We start from the raw sequence: 18,805 nt of genomic DNA, 5'->3' as shown, positions 1-18,805 counted from the left end.
TGCCTCAGCCTGGCTTCAGCTTGCGTTGCAACGTAACGACGCATCCCGTACGCGGGGGCTGATGGGAAATTGAGTTTGTCGTGTTGTCATCGCCTGATATTACACCAAAATAAATATCTCTATGAAAATAATATTATCAGGTCCCATACAAATATGTATCGCCTAACAAAATCTGACATCACATAATGTAAGTCCATTTCCACCAATGTGATTAAAAAAAAAAAAAGATCCTGTAGCCTAAGTCAAAATAATGAGAAACTTTCTCACAATAATGATTTATTAGCCTATCTCAAAATAATGACTTTGATTTCAAAATAATGACTTAGTATCTCAAAATAATGAGAAACAAGAAATGACTTATCTTCTGACTTATAGGTCCCATTATTTAGAGATACTGGGTCAATGTTTGAGATATTAAGTCATTATTTTGAGATACTGTACTAAGTCAATGTTTTGGGTTAAGTCATTATTTTGAGTTACTAAGTCATGATTTTGAGATAGTTTCTCATTATTTTGAGTTACAAAGTCATTATTCATTATTTTTGAGATAGTTTCTCATTATAATGACTTACATGATTTGTTTTCATCACGTTGTTGATAATGGGCTTCCACAAAATATAGGGTGGCAGAAACTGTAATAAAGCTTTATACATATGAATAAAAACCGATGCTGACTTCTCCTCACTGCCAGTGATGGCCAGCCAACTTTTTGGTACAGAGTACAGTGGTGAGTACTGTAGGGAGTGTTGGTTATAACATTATCAGGTTCTACAATAATGTAAACTACCAATAATGGAAAAAAAACCCTCATAACTCAATAAAAAATGTAATAAAATCTGTTAATGGTTTTATTACATTTTAATAACCTCCTGATAATGTAATTAAGTACATTACCCAATAATGTTATTACAATCTTTGGGAAATTATAACATTATTAGGTTGAAAAAATAAGGTTAACCCAATAATGAAATAATCTCCCATTAATGTAATAATTTATTACACCATTGGTACAGAGATTGTTACATTATTGGGAAAAGCACTGTATTACATTGTCTATACATTATTACATTATCGGTTTAATAATGAAAATTATTTTCTGTTTTCACAAAATATAGGGTGTTGTTATATAGGTAACAAAGCTTTACATATATGTATTAAAAAATCATCGGTACAGAGATTGTTACATTATTTTGAAATGCACTTTATTACATCATCAGGTTTTATTACATTTTTTATTGAGTTATGAGGTGGTTTTATTAGTACATTATCAGGTTCTGCAAGGCTGAGTGATACACACAGCATCTAGTGAAACTCTACACATGGTCGTGTGTTTAACTTAAATTTGTTTACATATATTGAATAGGTTAAAAATAAATCAAATGAAGTTTTAATGAGTGTATTCAAACTGCAGGCGGCAGACTTTAACAGCAGGGGGAGAGCTCATTCAACAGATGATGTGTTCAATGACAGCAGAGGCCCCTGCACACTGGAGCAGTCTTTCCGGGGTTCAAACAGCGAGCCTGGTGTGTGCTTGTTGAGAGTCAAGGGACGCTGAGGATAACCTGATAGTTACTCTGTTACATCTGTGTAGCGTGTGCATTAACAAGCTTTCAAGTAAAAACCCCGGCGTGGCTCCACACACCGAGGATTTCATTTAACACTCACTCACAGCGGCTAACCCTTCACAGCTAAATAGTTAGCCACGGCCGGAGACAGGTAATGTTAACTAGTTTTTTTAATCATCGCTTTTCTCTTTTGGGGGTGTTGAAGTGCATGCATTTAGTGGCATATTTTTTGGGGTAAAGGTGAAACTATCTGACGTGCTTTTAAGTGAAGTTTATTCCTCGCTGCAGTGCCAAAGCTAGGTTTAAAGCTAACAACACGTCAACAAGTCCTGATGCATTCACGTTTAACGCAGATATACTGAAGCCGACGCACAAAGGGCTTAACATTGCATTCACAGCACGTTTAGCCATGTTATATAACACGTTCACCATATATAACGTATCATTCATTGCATCTAAAAGTATATTTTTGGTCACTTTTAGTCACGTGACCGATTGATGCAACAGGTAGTGAAGCCGCATTGCCAAATGTTGCAGCCAGTTCCGGTGTTTGATGTTAAATTGTAGAGGAAAGAGTCCATTTGTGGCAATAGATGTAATGTTCAGTGATCAAATAACGGAAGTAATAACCCTTTGTAGGTCACACCTAGAAAATGCTATTTAAAAACGTATTTTTTTTGCTTTCCCTACCGCTTGGATTTTTTTCTCATTGACCCTAAATGTAATGTTTTACAGACCTCTACAGGCCTCATTTGTTCAAAACTTTTTTTAAAAACATGTTAGAGATTCATTCTGTTCGTGTACAAGATGAAAAAATGAAACTCAACTTCATAAATATCTCCAGCAGGATCTCTTATGTCAGTAGTGATTTGTATTATTCTTCGTTCATACACTAGCACGACCTGTCTCTATAGCAACCATAACACAATCTGATGGGCTAAATAGATTTAGCTTTTGACCAGATATCATGACACAAAGTGACTTCCAGCAGACTTACAAACTTATGCTATTATTATGTTATTTTATTCTGGTTTGTCATAAAGCACCAAATCTGACTTGGGTAGTAACTTCCTGCAGAACTTAATATTGTCTTTTCCAGTAGTTAACATGTAATAACAATGTAAGGATTGTGTCCAGTGTTGTTTATGTGACTGCTACAGTGACTACTGTTACAGACACTGGCTTCTTCTATTAGTTAAACCTGTGCAGTATAATTAAATCCAACACAGCTCTTCCCTAAATTCTACTTTTATGAAGCTTATACATTTTCAGTTTTTGTTAACATTATCAGGAAGGTGATAAGTCTACTTTATGGTGGGCGATTTTGGTGTACTAGGGTGCATTATATTGAATAGTGTCCCTAATATTTTGCCACTCTCATGTATGTTAATTGAGTGGACACAATATTAGGGAAACACCAGTCAATATAATTCACCCCAGTACACCACCACCACTTAGTATGACCTCAGTAATAAACATAAAGTAAAATTCTCAAGTTTTTGACCTCTGTCTGTTTAAAAATGTTTATATCAGTCTTACTTTCATTGATTTAGATGTTCATTCACAGTAACTGTCATATTTTTCTTGCAGTGTAAGAAATTAGCATAATCAGGTTATGAATTATTTTGTCCTGCAGTGCAAATACTCTTCATCCAAATGGTTAGAAGAGTCCCAGGGTTCTGGAAAATGTCTTCAAAACCATAGAAACATTTTTGATAGGGCTGGGCAATAAGTCAATATTATATCGATATTGTGATATTTTATAGATATCATCTTAGATTTGAAATATCGTAATATTGTGATATGGAATAAGTGTTGTCTTCTCCTGCTGTTTAAAGGTTGCATTACAGTAAAAATGTAATTATCTGAGCTTAACTGTTTTATTATCTGCCTTTGTCCACATTACTGATGATTATTTATCAAAAACCTCATTACGTTACTATTTTGTGAAAGCACAGATAGTCATCCCTACAATATTTTCAAAGTATTGATATCGAGGTATTTGGTCAAAAATATTGTGATATTTGATTCTGCCCATATTGCCCAGCCCAAGTGTTTGAAACAACCAGGTGAGATTTTCAAATATCATCAGGAGTTTATTTATTGAGGAAAAGTAATGTTTGACTGAGGCTGAGTTAGTCATGTGCTGTAGTAGTGCAATATGAGCAGTCAGCCAGCTTGGTATAGGACCCATTCATACCCTTCTATATGTCTGTTTTCAGGTATGTCTGAAGTTAGTCTTGAGGCTGAATCGGGGAAGACCTCAGCCGAGGACCCTCAGATGGATAATAAGGAGGCTGACGGAGCAGAGGAGAGTTTGAGTGAGGGTGTAAAACAGGAGAGTGTAGACACAAGTAGGGGTAAGGATGACACAGATGAGGCGCTGTACGATGTTAATATTGACAGTGCCGAAGAACGTTCAGAAAACAGTGACAAAGATGTTCAGAAAGAAGATGAGGACATTCAGAGCCAGAGTGCGGTAGTGGGCGGTGACGGTGATGCTCCCGCACAAATATCTGACAGTGTAGACAATGGGGGACACGAGACAAATCATCATGTCGAAACAGCTGAAACACCAGAGGAAAGTGAAGATTCTGGCACTGAAACAAAGGTGACATTTACCTTCACTTTGGACAATCAACCTCTTCTAGTGCTTCTTTACTGAGCTCCTGCTCATGCTGCTGTTTTTGGTCTTTTGCTGTGATGGTTATGGTGGCGGTCTCTTTCCTATGATTACATAATCAATTTAAGATCAGATTTTGTTGAGTTATAGCTTTCAATCCATTGGGTTTGTTTCTTCCTTTGTTTGTAGTTGTGTTTCAGATTTCATTCTGCTTTGCTGGAAGTTTTAGAAATAGAGTTGTTTTAAGTGTTGCTCTTGGTGCACTTTGCTGGCTTTCTTGTTAATTACTGGTATGTTGGCTTTGTCTCTGTAGTGTCTCTGCTTTGTATGAATACTGACTCATCTCAAGCTGATTGTTGAGATGGATTCAACTTTGGTATTATGCAGTATACTAGATGTATATTATGATGTTTTTTAGTATTATTCATGATTCACCAGGTCAGTAAGTACACTTCTCTACACTCATTTTTGCCTTCTTTGGCTCAGGTGTGTGTGTGAGTGTGTGAGTGTGTGAGTGTGTGAGTGTGTGAGTGAGTGAGTGAGTGAGTGAGATGTGTAAATGATACAGTTTACTCTCAGTGTCTCCTTGTGTGTAAGTTGTTAAAAACAGAGCTTTTGAATTCATGCTGTCAGTCACATGGCTGGGTAAGACGGATTTGGACTCCTGACTGCACATAATCAGGCAGTCCCAGTTTTCTTGTGGAATGTGTGACTGTTGTGGCTGTTGAATCACGTTCTGCTTTTGGCTCACTGCCAGTGTTACGTGTCAGATCTCATGGATTTTAAATAAAAAAATCCTTCTTTATTAAGTGTCTTTGAACGCAACACCATTCTCATCCAGAATTTTTTTGAACTTGATATTGTGCAACACGATTGAGTCACATTCTTCCGTAGTTTGAGAGACAGGATCGTAATTCTTTTCTCCTCGGCTGACGCAGCTAAATTAACAATTAGCTCATTGTTGCTATCCATCCCTCCTACATCATGTTTGCTTGTATCCTGGATACTAAACTGTTGGCAACGGCAAAGCATGGTGTGCCATACCTTGCCCCTTACCATGCCTAATTAATTCCCAGCCACCTTATTACTCTCTCTGCTTCAGCAGGCTGAGACTTTTAGTGGTCTTTCCCTTTTAGGATGTTTGCAGATGGTGGGTGGGATCATTTTGGCTCTCAGACCCCTGATTGTCCCTGGATCCATTGTTAGATTAGTCCCTGTACATTTTGTAAGATATTACGGAGATTATATCAGGATACATGGATAGTTCTGGTATGACTGCAGCTAAATGGTGGGGGGAAAAAACAAGAAACAAAATGATGCTGGTCATGAAACTTTGTTACAATCACTCTTCATTTACACCTTTTTTTTTTAATGCATGTAATCGAGACATGCCCTTGCCAGACAGCCAGTTTAAACTTGGTGTCAGAGAGGTTTATCAGGCAGGAGTCTCTCTTATCTGCAGTAGGTGGTTAGAGAAGCCTATCAGTGCATATCTCTGCTGCCTGCATGCCTGTCTGTCTGCATGCATGCAGGCAGGCAGGCATCATATGGCTTTTAAGTATTTATGTGTCCGTCACGAGTGACACAACCCTCAAAGTGCTTCACTTTAGTCTTTATTAAATATGTTATATTCTGGGTGAGCATATCAAGTCTTTAGTTAGGGGTTCTTGCTTTAAAGGAAGATGTTTTGAGTCCCGGAGAACAAGACAGCATCTTTGCATCCAGCCTTCCTCACTGAGGACACGTTTTAACTTCTTTATACTCCTTTATAAACACACCGTCAGTTTTTTTTTTTTTTTTTTAAAAAAACACTTTTTAGTATCTTAAGACTGTAGTTAACACTAGTTTTGTAGAAGCTATTATTAAGTTTATGTTATTATATCTCATTCTTTTCATCTTTACTATCCATATATTTGGGGTCACTAAATCTTCATAAGGGCTTTGTACTGCTGATCATTATTGGGATAAGCTGCAGTCCACAAATACAGGTTTTGTTTTGTGTGTGTTTGTGTTTTCTTATGTTTGTAAGGTTTTAAGTGTACTAACATTTCATCTCTTTAATTCACTTTGTACTAAAACCAGATACTTAGACCTGACCCAGATCCTGTTACCGGTGATCTGGTAACCATTTGCATTATTTAGACACCAGTCAAGGTCCACAGTTGAAGGATGTTGTTCAAAGATGCAAACTCAGATGTATTTATTGTTTAAATGCCGCTTCTGTTTATCAGGTGTATATCTAATCGATATTTATCAGCTTCACATGATCAGGCCTCACAGAGCTCCTTTGCAGAGCTTTGTAGTAGTTGGCTAAGTCCATAAATCACACTAAAACTAGCACAAATGTATGTTAAGCCTTCAACTAGGACCAGTCACTTTATTACAGCCTAAAAAGTACTGATGTTGCCACAAGCTGTCGTCTCCGCCCTGCAGCTTGCTATGAGCCAACAGTAAATTTGCAGCTAAGCAAGCCAATGTGTTGCTGTCATTTTTAACCCACAGGCACATTTAAGAGGAGCAGTGATTTGTGTGTGTGCGTGTTCATAAAGATTATATAACATGTCTTAGCATGTGATTTATCATGTTAATTATGTTTAAGGTTAAGGAAAATGTTGTTTCATGCATGTTCCTGCATCACAAGACATTCTGAATTAGACCAAAATGACTAGTTGTAAAATGTGACACATGGTTTTATTTGGTCTGAAATGATGAACGTCAGTATAAAACACAGTCCTGTATTTCTTAGGATACACTGACATGAATGCGGCTAGGGTTATGAGACAGTAAATATTGACTGTAAAGCACCGCCTTTAGGGAACAAAAGATTATAGAGATGACTGGTCCCATTTTTTGCATAGCTTGATAGGATTGGTGGAAGCCTTAATCACTAAAACCTTGATGATGGGTGTTTAGTCATTATATAGAATTAGTTTTGCAAAATAGGGGAGTGTTGAACATTTATGTGAGTTGTTGCACAAGAACCCTGGTAATATCCTGGCAAATCATCTGTAATGCTGCAATATAACTGACTTGCTCACTAGCTCATGAAGCTCTCCATCATGTCGTGTATAAATCATTAGCGAAATTAATCATACAAAGAGATCAGATTGATGAGTATTAAGATACATTTGCTTGAATTGGGTGAAATGAGTGTTTTGGTGTGTGTAATGTGTACTTTTTAGAAGCTATACAGTGCATTAGTGCTGCAAATACCAATTATTTTCATTATCAATGAATCAGTCAATGATTTTCACCATTAGTCAATTAGTTGTTTGGTTTATAAAGTGTCAGAAAATAGTGGAAAATGTGGCTAACCTCAAATGTCTTGACTGTCCAGAACATATAAATATTTAGTATACTGTCACAGAGGACTAAAGAAACCACAAAAAAATTCACACATGAGAAGCAGGACCAGAATTAATTATTTTCTTCTTTAAAAAATGATTAATCGATTATCAATAACATTTTCTGTCTATCTTCTATAGCTCTATAGTACATATTACATCATGTTTCGGGTATTCAGATGTTGTCCATTGGATCATGTGAAATGTTCAAATTGTTCTATAACCAGTGTACTCTATATTTCAGTAGCATTCATATCATCACTTTGACTCCACTGAATCATTATCAGTATTGAATTCTGCCGCAGGCCAATCATTTTCACACGTAGCGGTGTCCACAAGATGGCAGCCAACAACTACTGTGTTCTTCAACTACATCCTGAGTCCTCTTTTTGTTTTTATGAAGTTGGCAAAGAAAAAGCTTTAGGCAATAACCTGCTTCATTCACCTTCCTCATTACAGGAAAGCACAATGGCTGAGGAGTCCCAGAGAAGCTCAGCCGCTGAGATCCCAGTCACTAGCAACGGAGAACTGGATGAGAGCCCAGAGACGGTCTTCCAGAGAGTAAGGACTTGTTTAGAGAGAGCGATAAAAATGTCTCTCAAAACTGTATAATTGTCTGAGACGGTGCACAATTACAGACTTCTAAATCAAAACCTTGAATAGGTCCTCAAGGTCCTTCAGTTGATAGATGGGAGTCTTTACGAAACAATACGACCCATCTGTTTATGCATTTCACTCATAGATCAAGCAGAATATATTTCATTAAAAACTCTCCCGACTGACAAGTGTGCAAAATTTAGAAATATATACGAAAAAATAGGCTTAATTCTCTGTAGCAGTGACGTACTCAGACAGGATCCTTCTGCAATGAAGTCATTCGATGGAGACCTTAGGGTGCCCTCGCTTTCCCATCCGTCTGGCTGTGAGTTGGCAGAGCTTCCAGATGGTCTGATAATTTCTCCTTGTAGCTCACAGTCACACTGTCTGTCTGCGGCAGGAAGGACGTGGCAGCAACACGCCCGCATGCAGCTTTAAAAGGTTTAATCTTAATAAAATTGGATCAGACAAGGACTGATTTTGTTATAAGTTCACAATCGATGAACTTTATGTTGAACATTACACTGATTTCAATCTTATAAAAGGTTTGCCTCTATATAATCACCCATCCTCCTCAATCAACGATTCATAACAATACGACAGCACAGCCCACTTCAGATGTATGACTCAGTAATTTAAATTCAGTTATGTCTTCTCTTCTTGGTATCCTGGTGATCTGTGCTCTTCCTCTCTGCTGTATCATTTCTAAACACACAGCAGAAAGCGGGTGTGTGAAGAGACATAGTATGTTATATATATATATATATTAATAATATTTAAATAAGCATATCATGCAGCTTTACATGTCATTTGAGAGATATGATTATGACTTATTGTGAAGCCACTGGAGGACGGGTTGACCTGAACAGTCACTGGGAGGGAGGGGGGTTAGCTTAGGTAAATTAGGTTTTGAGAAAGGTTAAAAGTTGGTCAAACTCATATTTCTTTTTTTTTTTTTTTCTTTTTTTTTTTCTTTATCAATTTTTTATTTCATTTTCCAAGTGGGGGCTTCACATGTAATCAGACAGTCAACTTACAATAAGAGTCAGTAATATAGTCAATAAAGTATGATTGAATACATGTTTTGGTACAGTCTGCAGCCAAAAACTACCCAAAACTGTCCCAAAGGTCCTCAACAATATACATCATCACTGCCCTCCAGATGCCCAATTATCTAAACAAACAAAAACAAAAAACCTATTTCTATATTTATGTTCATTTTTTTGTGGGTGGATCACTGTCACCAAGTAAACTGGTTAGATATAGAGTTGTGGGTGCCTGTTGATGAACCTCAAACCTCCAACATACATAGAGAAAGGGTTAGTGGTTTACCCACCGTTCTGCCTGTCTATTTGGTATCATTAAACCTGTTCATATAATAACTGTTTGATTTTGTTTTCCCGTAGTCCCCTTACTCTGGTGGACCTGGAGCTTTAAACCTCTCAGAGTCTTGTGTAACCTCCAGTAACTTTGCCTCGACAACAGAGGGCATCATTGAATCAGGACCATACAAAGGTAAAACACTCCTCTCCCCTCTTTCTACCATTGTTCTCTTTCTTTAATGTTTGTGAGTTCAGTGATTCAGCAGCTTAATTAGAACTGTTGAAATTGTTGTGATTGTTTTACATGCTGTTGTGTTTACAAACCCATTTTTCTCTCCATATATTCCAGAGGTCCACTTTTGGTTTTTAATCTATGTAAAAAAAAAATTGAAAGGGAGACATTTGAATTTGTAAAGGTGGACATCTAATTGAATTTAATTAGTTCTCTCTGATGTCCATGCAGCAACCCTCCTTTCCTTTTCATCATCATGCCCTTATTACAAATGCAAATAATAATCTCCCCACGGAGAGACGAGCCAATGTTGCCATGGTTGTTTTCCATTATTATTTACATTGGTTGAGGTAGGTTTTTGTTCAGTAACACATTCATGGGAAGAGACACCCTATTTATCAAAAAAAACACACACACAGGAAATCAGCATCAATAAGAAATTCCCCTTTGCACTCCTGTAGGTCGGACAGTGACATACTAATGAATCATAACTCTGAATATCTCCCAGGGTCAGCAAGCCTACCCACATCTCCTGTGACACCTGTAGCTCCCAGCTCAGCTGTTGCTAGCCGCCTGGCGCGCTCTGCCAGCGATAGTCAGGCTGAGAAAGGTACCAGCTGTGATGGAGTATGGACAAGATGATACTGAATCGTCACCATTTACGCTCCAAATTAACCACAGTACCTTTTTTCTTCATTTTAATCAGTTTTCTTACCCTCTCCTCGTTCCCACAGGCTCTGCTCCATTCAGAATCAAACCTTTTCTTCTTCTCTCCTCTCTCAACTCGCAGAACTGTTTGTCGGCTCTCCACTCCTTTACCTTTGCACAAGTCTTGGGCTTATTGAAGTAGTGGTCTGCTTCGCAATGGTTAACAATGAGCATTTCCTCCTTAGGGTAATTTTCCTAAGATCTAGATCTCAAGATTTCTAGATCTCATGCAACTCTCTTGACGCCTAAAGCATTTTGCTTGGAAAGAAAACTGCTTTCACATTTAATCTCAAAAGGGTTTTTTTCCTGCTTGCAACCTTTGTCCTTGCAAAAGTTGGTACCCATAGTCTCTCTTTATGGAGTCCCGAAAGTGAAAAAATATAGGAAAAAAGTTTATCAGACAAGTCAAAGATATAAAACTTAAAACATCAATAAATAATATTGTTAATTCAATAATAATATTGTTATATATATAATATAGAGCTGTAGTTAGCTAGCTTATATCTAATATTTCACTAACAGTATTATTATTTCTTGGTGTATTCAGCTATTTTCTTCACTTGTCTGGTAACCTTCAACTACATATTTTGGGGCTTCATATGTTTCAGCATTTCCCCTCTATGCCCAAAACACAATGACACACTTCTCATCCCTTTGACTGTTTCTGTTAGCATTTTAAAAGTGATATATCATGACTAATTGTATTTTAATGTTAATTGTGATTTGAATAATCATAGCTGTCATCAGCATCCTTCCTCTAATGCCTTCAATTAAGTATTTGGTCTATATTGAAGCTTCAATGTTAACAATGTCATTACACTGTTTGATTAATTATTACACTTGAATTGTACCTTCCTAATTTTCACCGTAGCTCTATAGACTGCAAATCCCATAACTCAATCACTCACTAAGTGAATGACTTTTAATTGTCTAGGCGCTATGAATGAACAACCAAAGAGTGGAGCAGTGGTCCTAGCAGATGACTTAAAGAACCCAGCCATGGAAAAACTGGACCTAGTGAGAAAGTGGAGCATCAACGCGTATAAAGTAATCCTCTCTGTCCTTGGTTTATTGTTATGTCTCCCTCTACTCTGCTACTTCTCTGAGCCTTAGTCCAACACGTTACTTTCTTCACAGTTAATTAGGATGTTGGAAGAAAAGAGAACTATATCCCAAACTGACAACCACAATAAACTTTGTAAACTTTTTATTTTGGCTCCACTCTGTCTCTCTCTCTCTCTCTCTCTCCGCTTGTTCCTCTTACACGACAGTCAGACTCAGTTTGCACTTTTAAATCTTATCAGCGTGTGCTGTTATTAAGCTAGCTGTTCTCTGCAGTGCACCAGGCAGATCCTGTCCGAGAAGCTGGGTCGGGGCTCGAGGACTGTGGACCTGGAGCTGGAAGCCCAAATCGAAGTCCTCCGTGACAACAAGAGGAAGTACCAGAATGTGGTCAAGCTGGCTCAGACGCTGTCCACTCAGCTGTCCCAGATGATGCAGACGCAGAGGCAGCTGGGCGACGCCTTCGCCGACCTCAGCCTCAAGTCACCAGAGCTCCACGTGAGTTGTTTTTATTTAGATACACTGAAATCAATCAGATTAGGTTTTATCTTTATTTAATGTCCCAGCAGAGATCATAAAATAATGTATGATATGAATTGACTTGTGAGCCACCTGCTGGGAAGTTCCATGTTTGCATACACTATCTTATCCTCTAGAATAGATTACTGTTTAGCATTTTATATCTCAGAGAAGAATGTTTTTTAGTGAATGCTGTGCTGTGTCAACATGTTCTACCTGATTCTTTATTATGCCTCACCTGGTCTGCTGATTTAGTATTGCACTTCGAGGAACTCACAAGAGACAAATTTCAAGAAATCAATTGAAATTAATGATTTCTTTTCGTCCTGATTGTGCTAAAAAAAAAAACTGGATCCTACATTTCCTATTATGTAACTAGCATCTTTTGATAGACTCTCTCTGCCTGAGCCCCAGTTTACTTTCCATCAAACAATTTGTCATCTATGAAAACAGGTAATGCGTCCACACTTAACTCCAAGCCACAACATTTCATCAGGACAACAAGAATGTTTTTAAAAAATGGAAAAAAACACCCATATTTATACATCCATACACACCAATATGCTGATAAGTTCTATGATGATATGAAGTGTGGTTAACCATCGAACCCGCTCAGAGTGATAAACATCTGGAAGCAATTCATAATTCAGTAAAGCACATCAAAAAGAGCAGAAATACAACAAACATACCTCAAAAACAATACTTTGAAAAATTACAGAAGGGGAGGTTTAACACTGCCATGAAATATGAATTAGATCAAATAACATAAAGGAAACTGACATTATATTTACAAATTTGATAATTTTCATGTGTGTCAGGATCCAGAAATATTAAGCCATCAATAAGCTATACTTTTTCAACTTTACAGAAAAAAATATGAATTTCATATTCTTGATTCAGACCTCTAATTGTAAAATGAAAATATGAAAAAGAATTTGGAGATTATTTAAATCAGCTCCTCTTCTCGGAGATCTAACATGCTCAGTCTGAGTTGGGCAGAGAACTACAGGAATTAACATTAATAACACTACATGCAGTATGCTTGTAAGGTGCATTTATTGAGCTTTCATTAGAAATATTATTACATGAAAAAAAACTTCATCTTAGACTTTGAAAAAAAAAAATCTATCAAAGTTTCAGAGGCATCATAGCGAGTGCTGGGGACAAAATTAGGGCAAATTCTAGATCTGGGGATATTATATTTGATTATTCTGATAAAACATTGCCCTGAATAAATCTTGTTGCTTGGAGTAAGTGATGCTGCTTTCTAATAGCCTTGCACTTACATGTTTTTATGTAATTACTGTCCAAAGCCAAGATAGCCCCTGATGAAATGACTATAACATCATCAGGGTTATTTTCTCAGACTTGACAGAAGACACTGTTGTCACTCTCCATGTCCATTTCTGTGCCTCTTTTTAAGATGAAGTGCATTGTTTTTACTTATAAGGTCTTAATAACCATAGTTACTCCTTTATACTGTCCCTTCAGGAGGAGTTTGGTTACAACGCTGACACTCAAAAGCTGCTGTCCAAAAATGGAGAGACTCTGCTGGGTGCCATCAACTTCTTCATCTCCAGTGTGAACACACTTGTGGACCAAACAATCGAAGACACCATGCTTAATATAAAACAGTATGAAATCGCCAGGTAATGTGTACAAAGATGTTTGCTTTGCTTGCACCAACACCCGAATCTTCAATCCACACTTTTATTTTTAACCATTTAGAGAAAACATTTCTACCCTGGCTGGAACTTTGTCACATCAAACCCTCTGCAAAAACTCTTATAATTTCCTTTCAAACAAACAAGAATCAAAACATTGTCTAAATGTCAAACATGTTCAATTTACAATAAGATACATGAATCTTCAAAGAATAATTAACATGAATAATTGACTAATTATTTCAGCACTAATGTCATCCATTGGTGGTTCGTTTAACATGGATTTGGAGTTCAGAGTCTCTCTCATCAAACACTGAAATCTAGTAGCTTTGTAGTGTTGTGCTGAATGTATAGCGACACTCCTCTGCTATGTGTTACACATCATATTGCCTGCACACTCATTTCTGTTTCTAATGCTTTTTTTTTCAATAATAACACACTCGTAGGATTGAGTATGATGCGTACCGCACAGATTTAGAGGAGTTGAATCTGGGCCCACGTGATGCCGTCACCATGCCCAAGATCGAGCAGTCACAGCAGCAGTTCCAGCTCCACCGCGAGAAGTTCGAGAGGCTGCGAAATGACGTCTCTGTCAAGCTGAAGTTCCTGGAAGAGAACAAGGTTGGTTAGAAGCTACGTCAGCTGTAAATACCAGCGCAGACATATACTGTATTAGCTTCTCATCATCTCTCTTTCTTTGCTCCCAAACAGGTGAAGGTATTGCACAACCAGCTCATCCTGTTCCACAACGCCATCGCTGCGTACTACGCTGGAAACCAACAGCAGCTGGAAGAGACACTCAAGCAGTTCCACATCAAGTTGAAAATGCCGGGTGGGAACAGTCCATCCTGGCTGGAAGAGCACTAATCACTCCTTTCTTTCCTTTTCACACCTTTAGTGGCTCAGTTTGTCAGAGTTTTGACAGGAAATGTCAAATTCTTGAAACTACAGGAACCTACAGGAACCTCCCTCCTCCCTCCAACTCCACTATTAACTACCTTTCAAACTTTCAAAACTGTAAATCTTTTAAAGAAATCCAAGAAGAAAAAACTCCCACAATCTGTTTTTACTCTCGCTGTTACTACTAATCATTCTTTTCATCTCTGCAGTTGTTTCAAAGCATAGGAAATGATGCACTTTTATACTGTTCGAGAAGTCAGTTGAACAGATGCTGCAGTAAACACATTTGGAAACTGTATATGGCCTTTTTGTACTCCAGCATATGAATGTTGTATCCAAGCACGGAAGACATGTTGGCTCTGTAAGGAGAAACTATGGGGGATCAAAAACGACTGCCAGTTTTTCACCTTGTTTACATTGCTGTTATCAGCTGATTGAAATTGAGGTGAATTTTGCTTTATGAAATTCTCATCACAAAGCGACAGAAGGCAACTTCTAACATTCAATATAATTCTTTCGTGATTTGATTTTTACAGCTGTGGTGATAAGAGGGGCCAGTTGTTTCCCTAGGTTGACTACTCTGGGCAGCATGTGGGATTGGGGTGCGCTTGCTGAGACAAACTTGGGAGAGACGCAGTAGTCAGACATTTCTCCATTCTCTGTTTAAGAGAAGCTGAGATTGACACTAAAATGAGAATAGCTGGTCCACCTTAAAGGTCAGTCCACATTAAGTGAGCCTCATCAGGTCAGGCTAATCCATTATCGTTAACTTTGGTTGCTATAACCCCCTTCACTTCTCCAGCAGTTGGGGAAACAAGAGTCGAGACTTTTATGGGTCTTGAGAAGCTGCAGCATGTATTAACAGACACTGCAACCTGTACTGTACATTTACTTACTGCTAATATTTTCCTCTGCTCCGCCCACATTCATCATCACTTTTCAAGCTACTCACTCAACAACACGCTCGCTACGCACACATATTACGCACTGCCCTAAAGGAGCTATGCTACTCCTTTCACGTAGATGTCCTTTGAAGAATGAGGAGAGGGAGGATTTGGAGCACTTGTTGATGACTCAAAACTATTCAACGATAACGTATGTTGTATATAACAGTGTTATCGTGCTTGCACAGTGTGTGAGTGAAAATCATTAGTAGCTCATTGATATTAATGATCATGTGAAATTTTAGCAGTGGCACTAAGAATGAATATAGGGGAAACTGTACATTGATTTTTTTGATTGTGGAAATGCAAATTGCTTGCTTTTACCAGCAACCTCTTATTTGAGAAGTCATATTGAATTGACTTTTTTTTTCTTTTTTCTTTTGCTGAGACGTAGATGAGAAGGTCGATACCACTCTCATGTCTGTCGTTCTATTCATCTCAGTATAAAGACCGCAAACAGAAGGAAACAGTTAGCCTGCCTCTGTCCAAAGCTAACAAAATCAACACACTAGCACCTGTAAAACTCATTTATTAACTTCATATTTTGTTTATTTAATCTGTACAGCAACCAAAGTGTAAAAATAACAATATTTGTGTGTGGTTTTAAAGGAGATGTATGTGCTTTTGGACAGAGGTGGACGAGCCATTTCCCCTTGATTTCAGTCTTCATGCTAAGCTAATTAGCTTCTGGCTTCAGCTTCAAATTGAACAATCAGATGTCAGAGTGGTATCAGTTTTCTCATCAAACTCAGGGCAAGAAATGTAATAATATATCCCAAAATGTCACAACTATTCAGTTCAATAGATGTCTAAAAATCATATTGATTGCTGTTCACAACAAATTCCACAGGCTGAGATGTGATTATGTTGACATGATGCTACTTTTAATCAATATTAGCCTCAATTTTTTCTACCTTAGTCTACATTCATGGCACATGACTGAACAGGCCAAAGCGTTGATTCTCTTGAATTCCCGAGAAAATGAAGGACCAGCCTTATTTAACTATATGTGCCTTGATTTATTAAATTAATTATTATCTTCCCCTCAGTGCTACCTGGCTTTTTATAGAAAACAGGCGCTCTCACTACCACTTTCTTTTTGGGATCAAACTCTTGAATGAAGAGAACGGACCAAACACACACTCACACACACTCAGAGAAGAAGTACAGTTACAGTCTGTACGATGTAAAAACACTCCACACAACACCACAAATGAAATCTCGAGTAATTTCAGAGTCTGTTTGAAGACGTGCTGTTCTCAAAGATATTTATCCATAATTGCACATAAGCACAATTATGCATTTGAAACTAATTACAAAAAACTTGTAAGAACTGTATGATATGTAAGGTGTAAAACCAAAATGCGATTAACTTGACTTTTTTTTTTTTCTTTTTGTAAATTTGAAAGACCAGCATCCTCTGCCTGAGCTGCTAACAGTTTCTTTAATTGAGCTATATAAAAGTATATTTTTCAAAGAGGACATACTGGATACTAGTTTTTAGAACCAGCTGTCATGCCCTCAGTTTGTTAATCTGTACTTTTCCTATGGCTTATAGCAGTGTGAGAGTGTGAATCTTGTACAACAATCTATTGTTTTCTTGAAATAGATGGATATATATTTGTAATTTTCTCTATTTTACCCTGTAGTTTATGACCAATGCTGCCGTTTGGCTTTGTTTTTCCTGAAGACCTAAAGAATCATATGCTAGTACCAACATGTACTAGTGCATCTATACCTTTTGTAATAATGAAACATTAACAAAATGTTGAATTGAAAAGGATTACGAATGTTGTGTAACTTCTTTGGGAAAAATAAACGTTTCTTTTCTTTAAGTGTCTCCAGAGATTTTTTTTTTCTTTGTCAGGATTCATGGTTGAAGCTTATATAAAAAGTCACCACCAGGGGCCAACAAAGAAATATGAAGCTCAGTAAAACCCATACAGCTCATTTGGCTGTTATGATACTGTCTAACCTTATAACTTATACCTTGTGGGAGTTCAAAATGATATATAGTGATTTTAAGTGAACCTGCTCTGATTTTATTGTCTAGTTCCTTTCAAGATAGTCTGCTGTGGTTTATTTCATAGTCTCCCATTTTGTTTACATATGGATTCAAATTGCTATAGTTGACTACGGGACTTTTTTCTTTACTCCAGGTGCTTTTAGATGTATACCCACAGGTATACATTTTACTGGATCCGGTTAAGCTTAAGAAAAGCCTTCAGGATGTTAATCACAGCCTCAGCGATGCCTTTTATCTGTATGTACATTGTGAGGTAAACGTGGTGCTTACAAACACAGCACTGAAGGAAGAGAACATTAAATACATGTACGTATAGCAGTGGGTTTATATCTTTCATTGGGAAGGAGTGAAGAAGAATTTGGTTTTGACATGGCAAGCTTGCATACAGTAATACACATGCTTATCAAAGCTTATTATATGCATGAAATTATTTTAATTAACTAAAAACTGACACAAAGACACTAAGGCATTTACAAAATGAAGAGAATGCATGTTCACAAAATAGTGAAGAATAATACTGAAGAATAATTGTGTAACTCAGCAGTTTGTGCAAAAATTGTAGAAGTGTATAAACATTTTCATAACAGAATTTTACTATGAATTGGATGTAAGGAAAATAGATTTTAAAGCTTATTTGTTACACCTAAATGTACAAGTTAGTGCAATAAAAAGCTTACTGTCTTTAGCCCTTTTAATCTAGTTCAGTTCAGTATTTTAACACGTAAACACAAAGATTTAAGAGAATTAATGCATGTAATATTGATCTCAGTTGTTATCTGGATCATAATTTATTGAACTAAAACAGAACCAGTTCTGTCTGACCCTGAGGTGCAAAAAAAGGAGACAAGAAAAAGTCATTGTTCTTGCTGACCATTAGAAGATCCCTTCATAATGCACTTTCACACATGTGGATTTTGGCCCCCATCACTTACTATGAAAGCACATTTGAAGGGGATCTTTTAGTAGCCAGTATGAACAAGAGGAATGATTACAGTGTGGAAAACCTCTTTCAGTATTCATGTGGGCACCTAGCTATTGTTTTAAGACAAACTTGAAAAATAGTGAACCTGTCCTTTAACGAAGAAAGTATTTTATTGTTTTATTGACTCAAGTTGTAATATTTTAAAAAGCATCATAGTACCTGTTTAAACCCGATTAAATGGTTACATTAATCCACCTGACTGAGCCACCTCATCACTGGTGGTTGCACCAGTGGTCACAAGCTGCGCGGAGGGAGCGCGCAGGAGGAACCGTGAACGCGCCTGCTCCACCTGGCCCAATCACGTACGAGGAAGCTCA

The 18,805-nt window shown here is 37.4% G+C and overlaps 1 protein-coding gene across 3 annotated transcripts; it reads left to right on the top strand.

Moving 5' to 3' along the window:
* Positions 1 to 1,484: 1,484 nt before the first annotated feature.
* On the top strand, positions 1,485 to 17,315 carry arfip1 (ADP-ribosylation factor interacting protein 1 (arfaptin 1)). 3 transcript variants are annotated; one of them, XM_053339709.1, is made up of 10 exons: positions 1,485 to 1,716; positions 3,788 to 4,176; positions 7,992 to 8,093; positions 9,536 to 9,644; positions 10,192 to 10,293; positions 11,326 to 11,438; positions 11,730 to 11,951; positions 13,464 to 13,621; positions 14,083 to 14,257; positions 14,348 to 17,315. In XM_053339709.1, the coding sequence occupies exons 2-10, from the start codon at positions 3,790 to 3,792 to the stop codon at positions 14,501 to 14,503; spliced, it is 1,524 nt and encodes a 507-aa protein (XP_053195684.1). In that variant the 5' UTR covers positions 1,485 to 1,716; positions 3,788 to 3,789; the 3' UTR covers positions 14,504 to 17,315. The 3 variants fall into 3 exon arrangements, with proteins under 3 accessions (XP_053195684.1, XP_053195700.1, XP_053195693.1); XM_053339725.1 differs by lacking the exon at positions 3,788 to 4,176; XM_053339718.1 differs by lacking the exon at positions 10,192 to 10,293.
* The last annotated feature ends 1,490 nt before the right edge of the window (positions 17,316 to 18,805 follow it).

This window comes from Scomber japonicus, chromosome 2, assembly GCF_027409825.1.
Source record: "Scomber japonicus isolate fScoJap1 chromosome 2, fScoJap1.pri, whole genome shotgun sequence".
NCBI lineage: Eukaryota > Metazoa > Chordata > Actinopteri > Scombriformes > Scombridae > Scomber > Scomber japonicus.
The sequence above is the reverse complement of the archived record's forward strand: the minus strand, read 5'-3'. Positions and strand labels throughout refer to the sequence as shown.

Excerpts from the sequence above, each read along its gene's own strand:
- arfip1 (XM_053339709.1), top strand. The coding sequence starts at position 3,790 with ATGTCTGAAGTTAGTCTTGAGGCTGAATCGGGGAAGACCTCAGCCGAG. Across the intron at positions 4,177-7,991 it reads ATTCTGGCACTGAAACAAAG|GAAAGCACAATGGCTGAGGA; the intron begins GTGACATTTACC and ends TCCTCATTACAG. Across the intron at positions 11,439-11,729 it reads GGAGCATCAACGCGTATAAA|TGCACCAGGCAGATCCTGTC; the intron begins GTAATCCTCTCT and ends TGTTCTCTGCAG.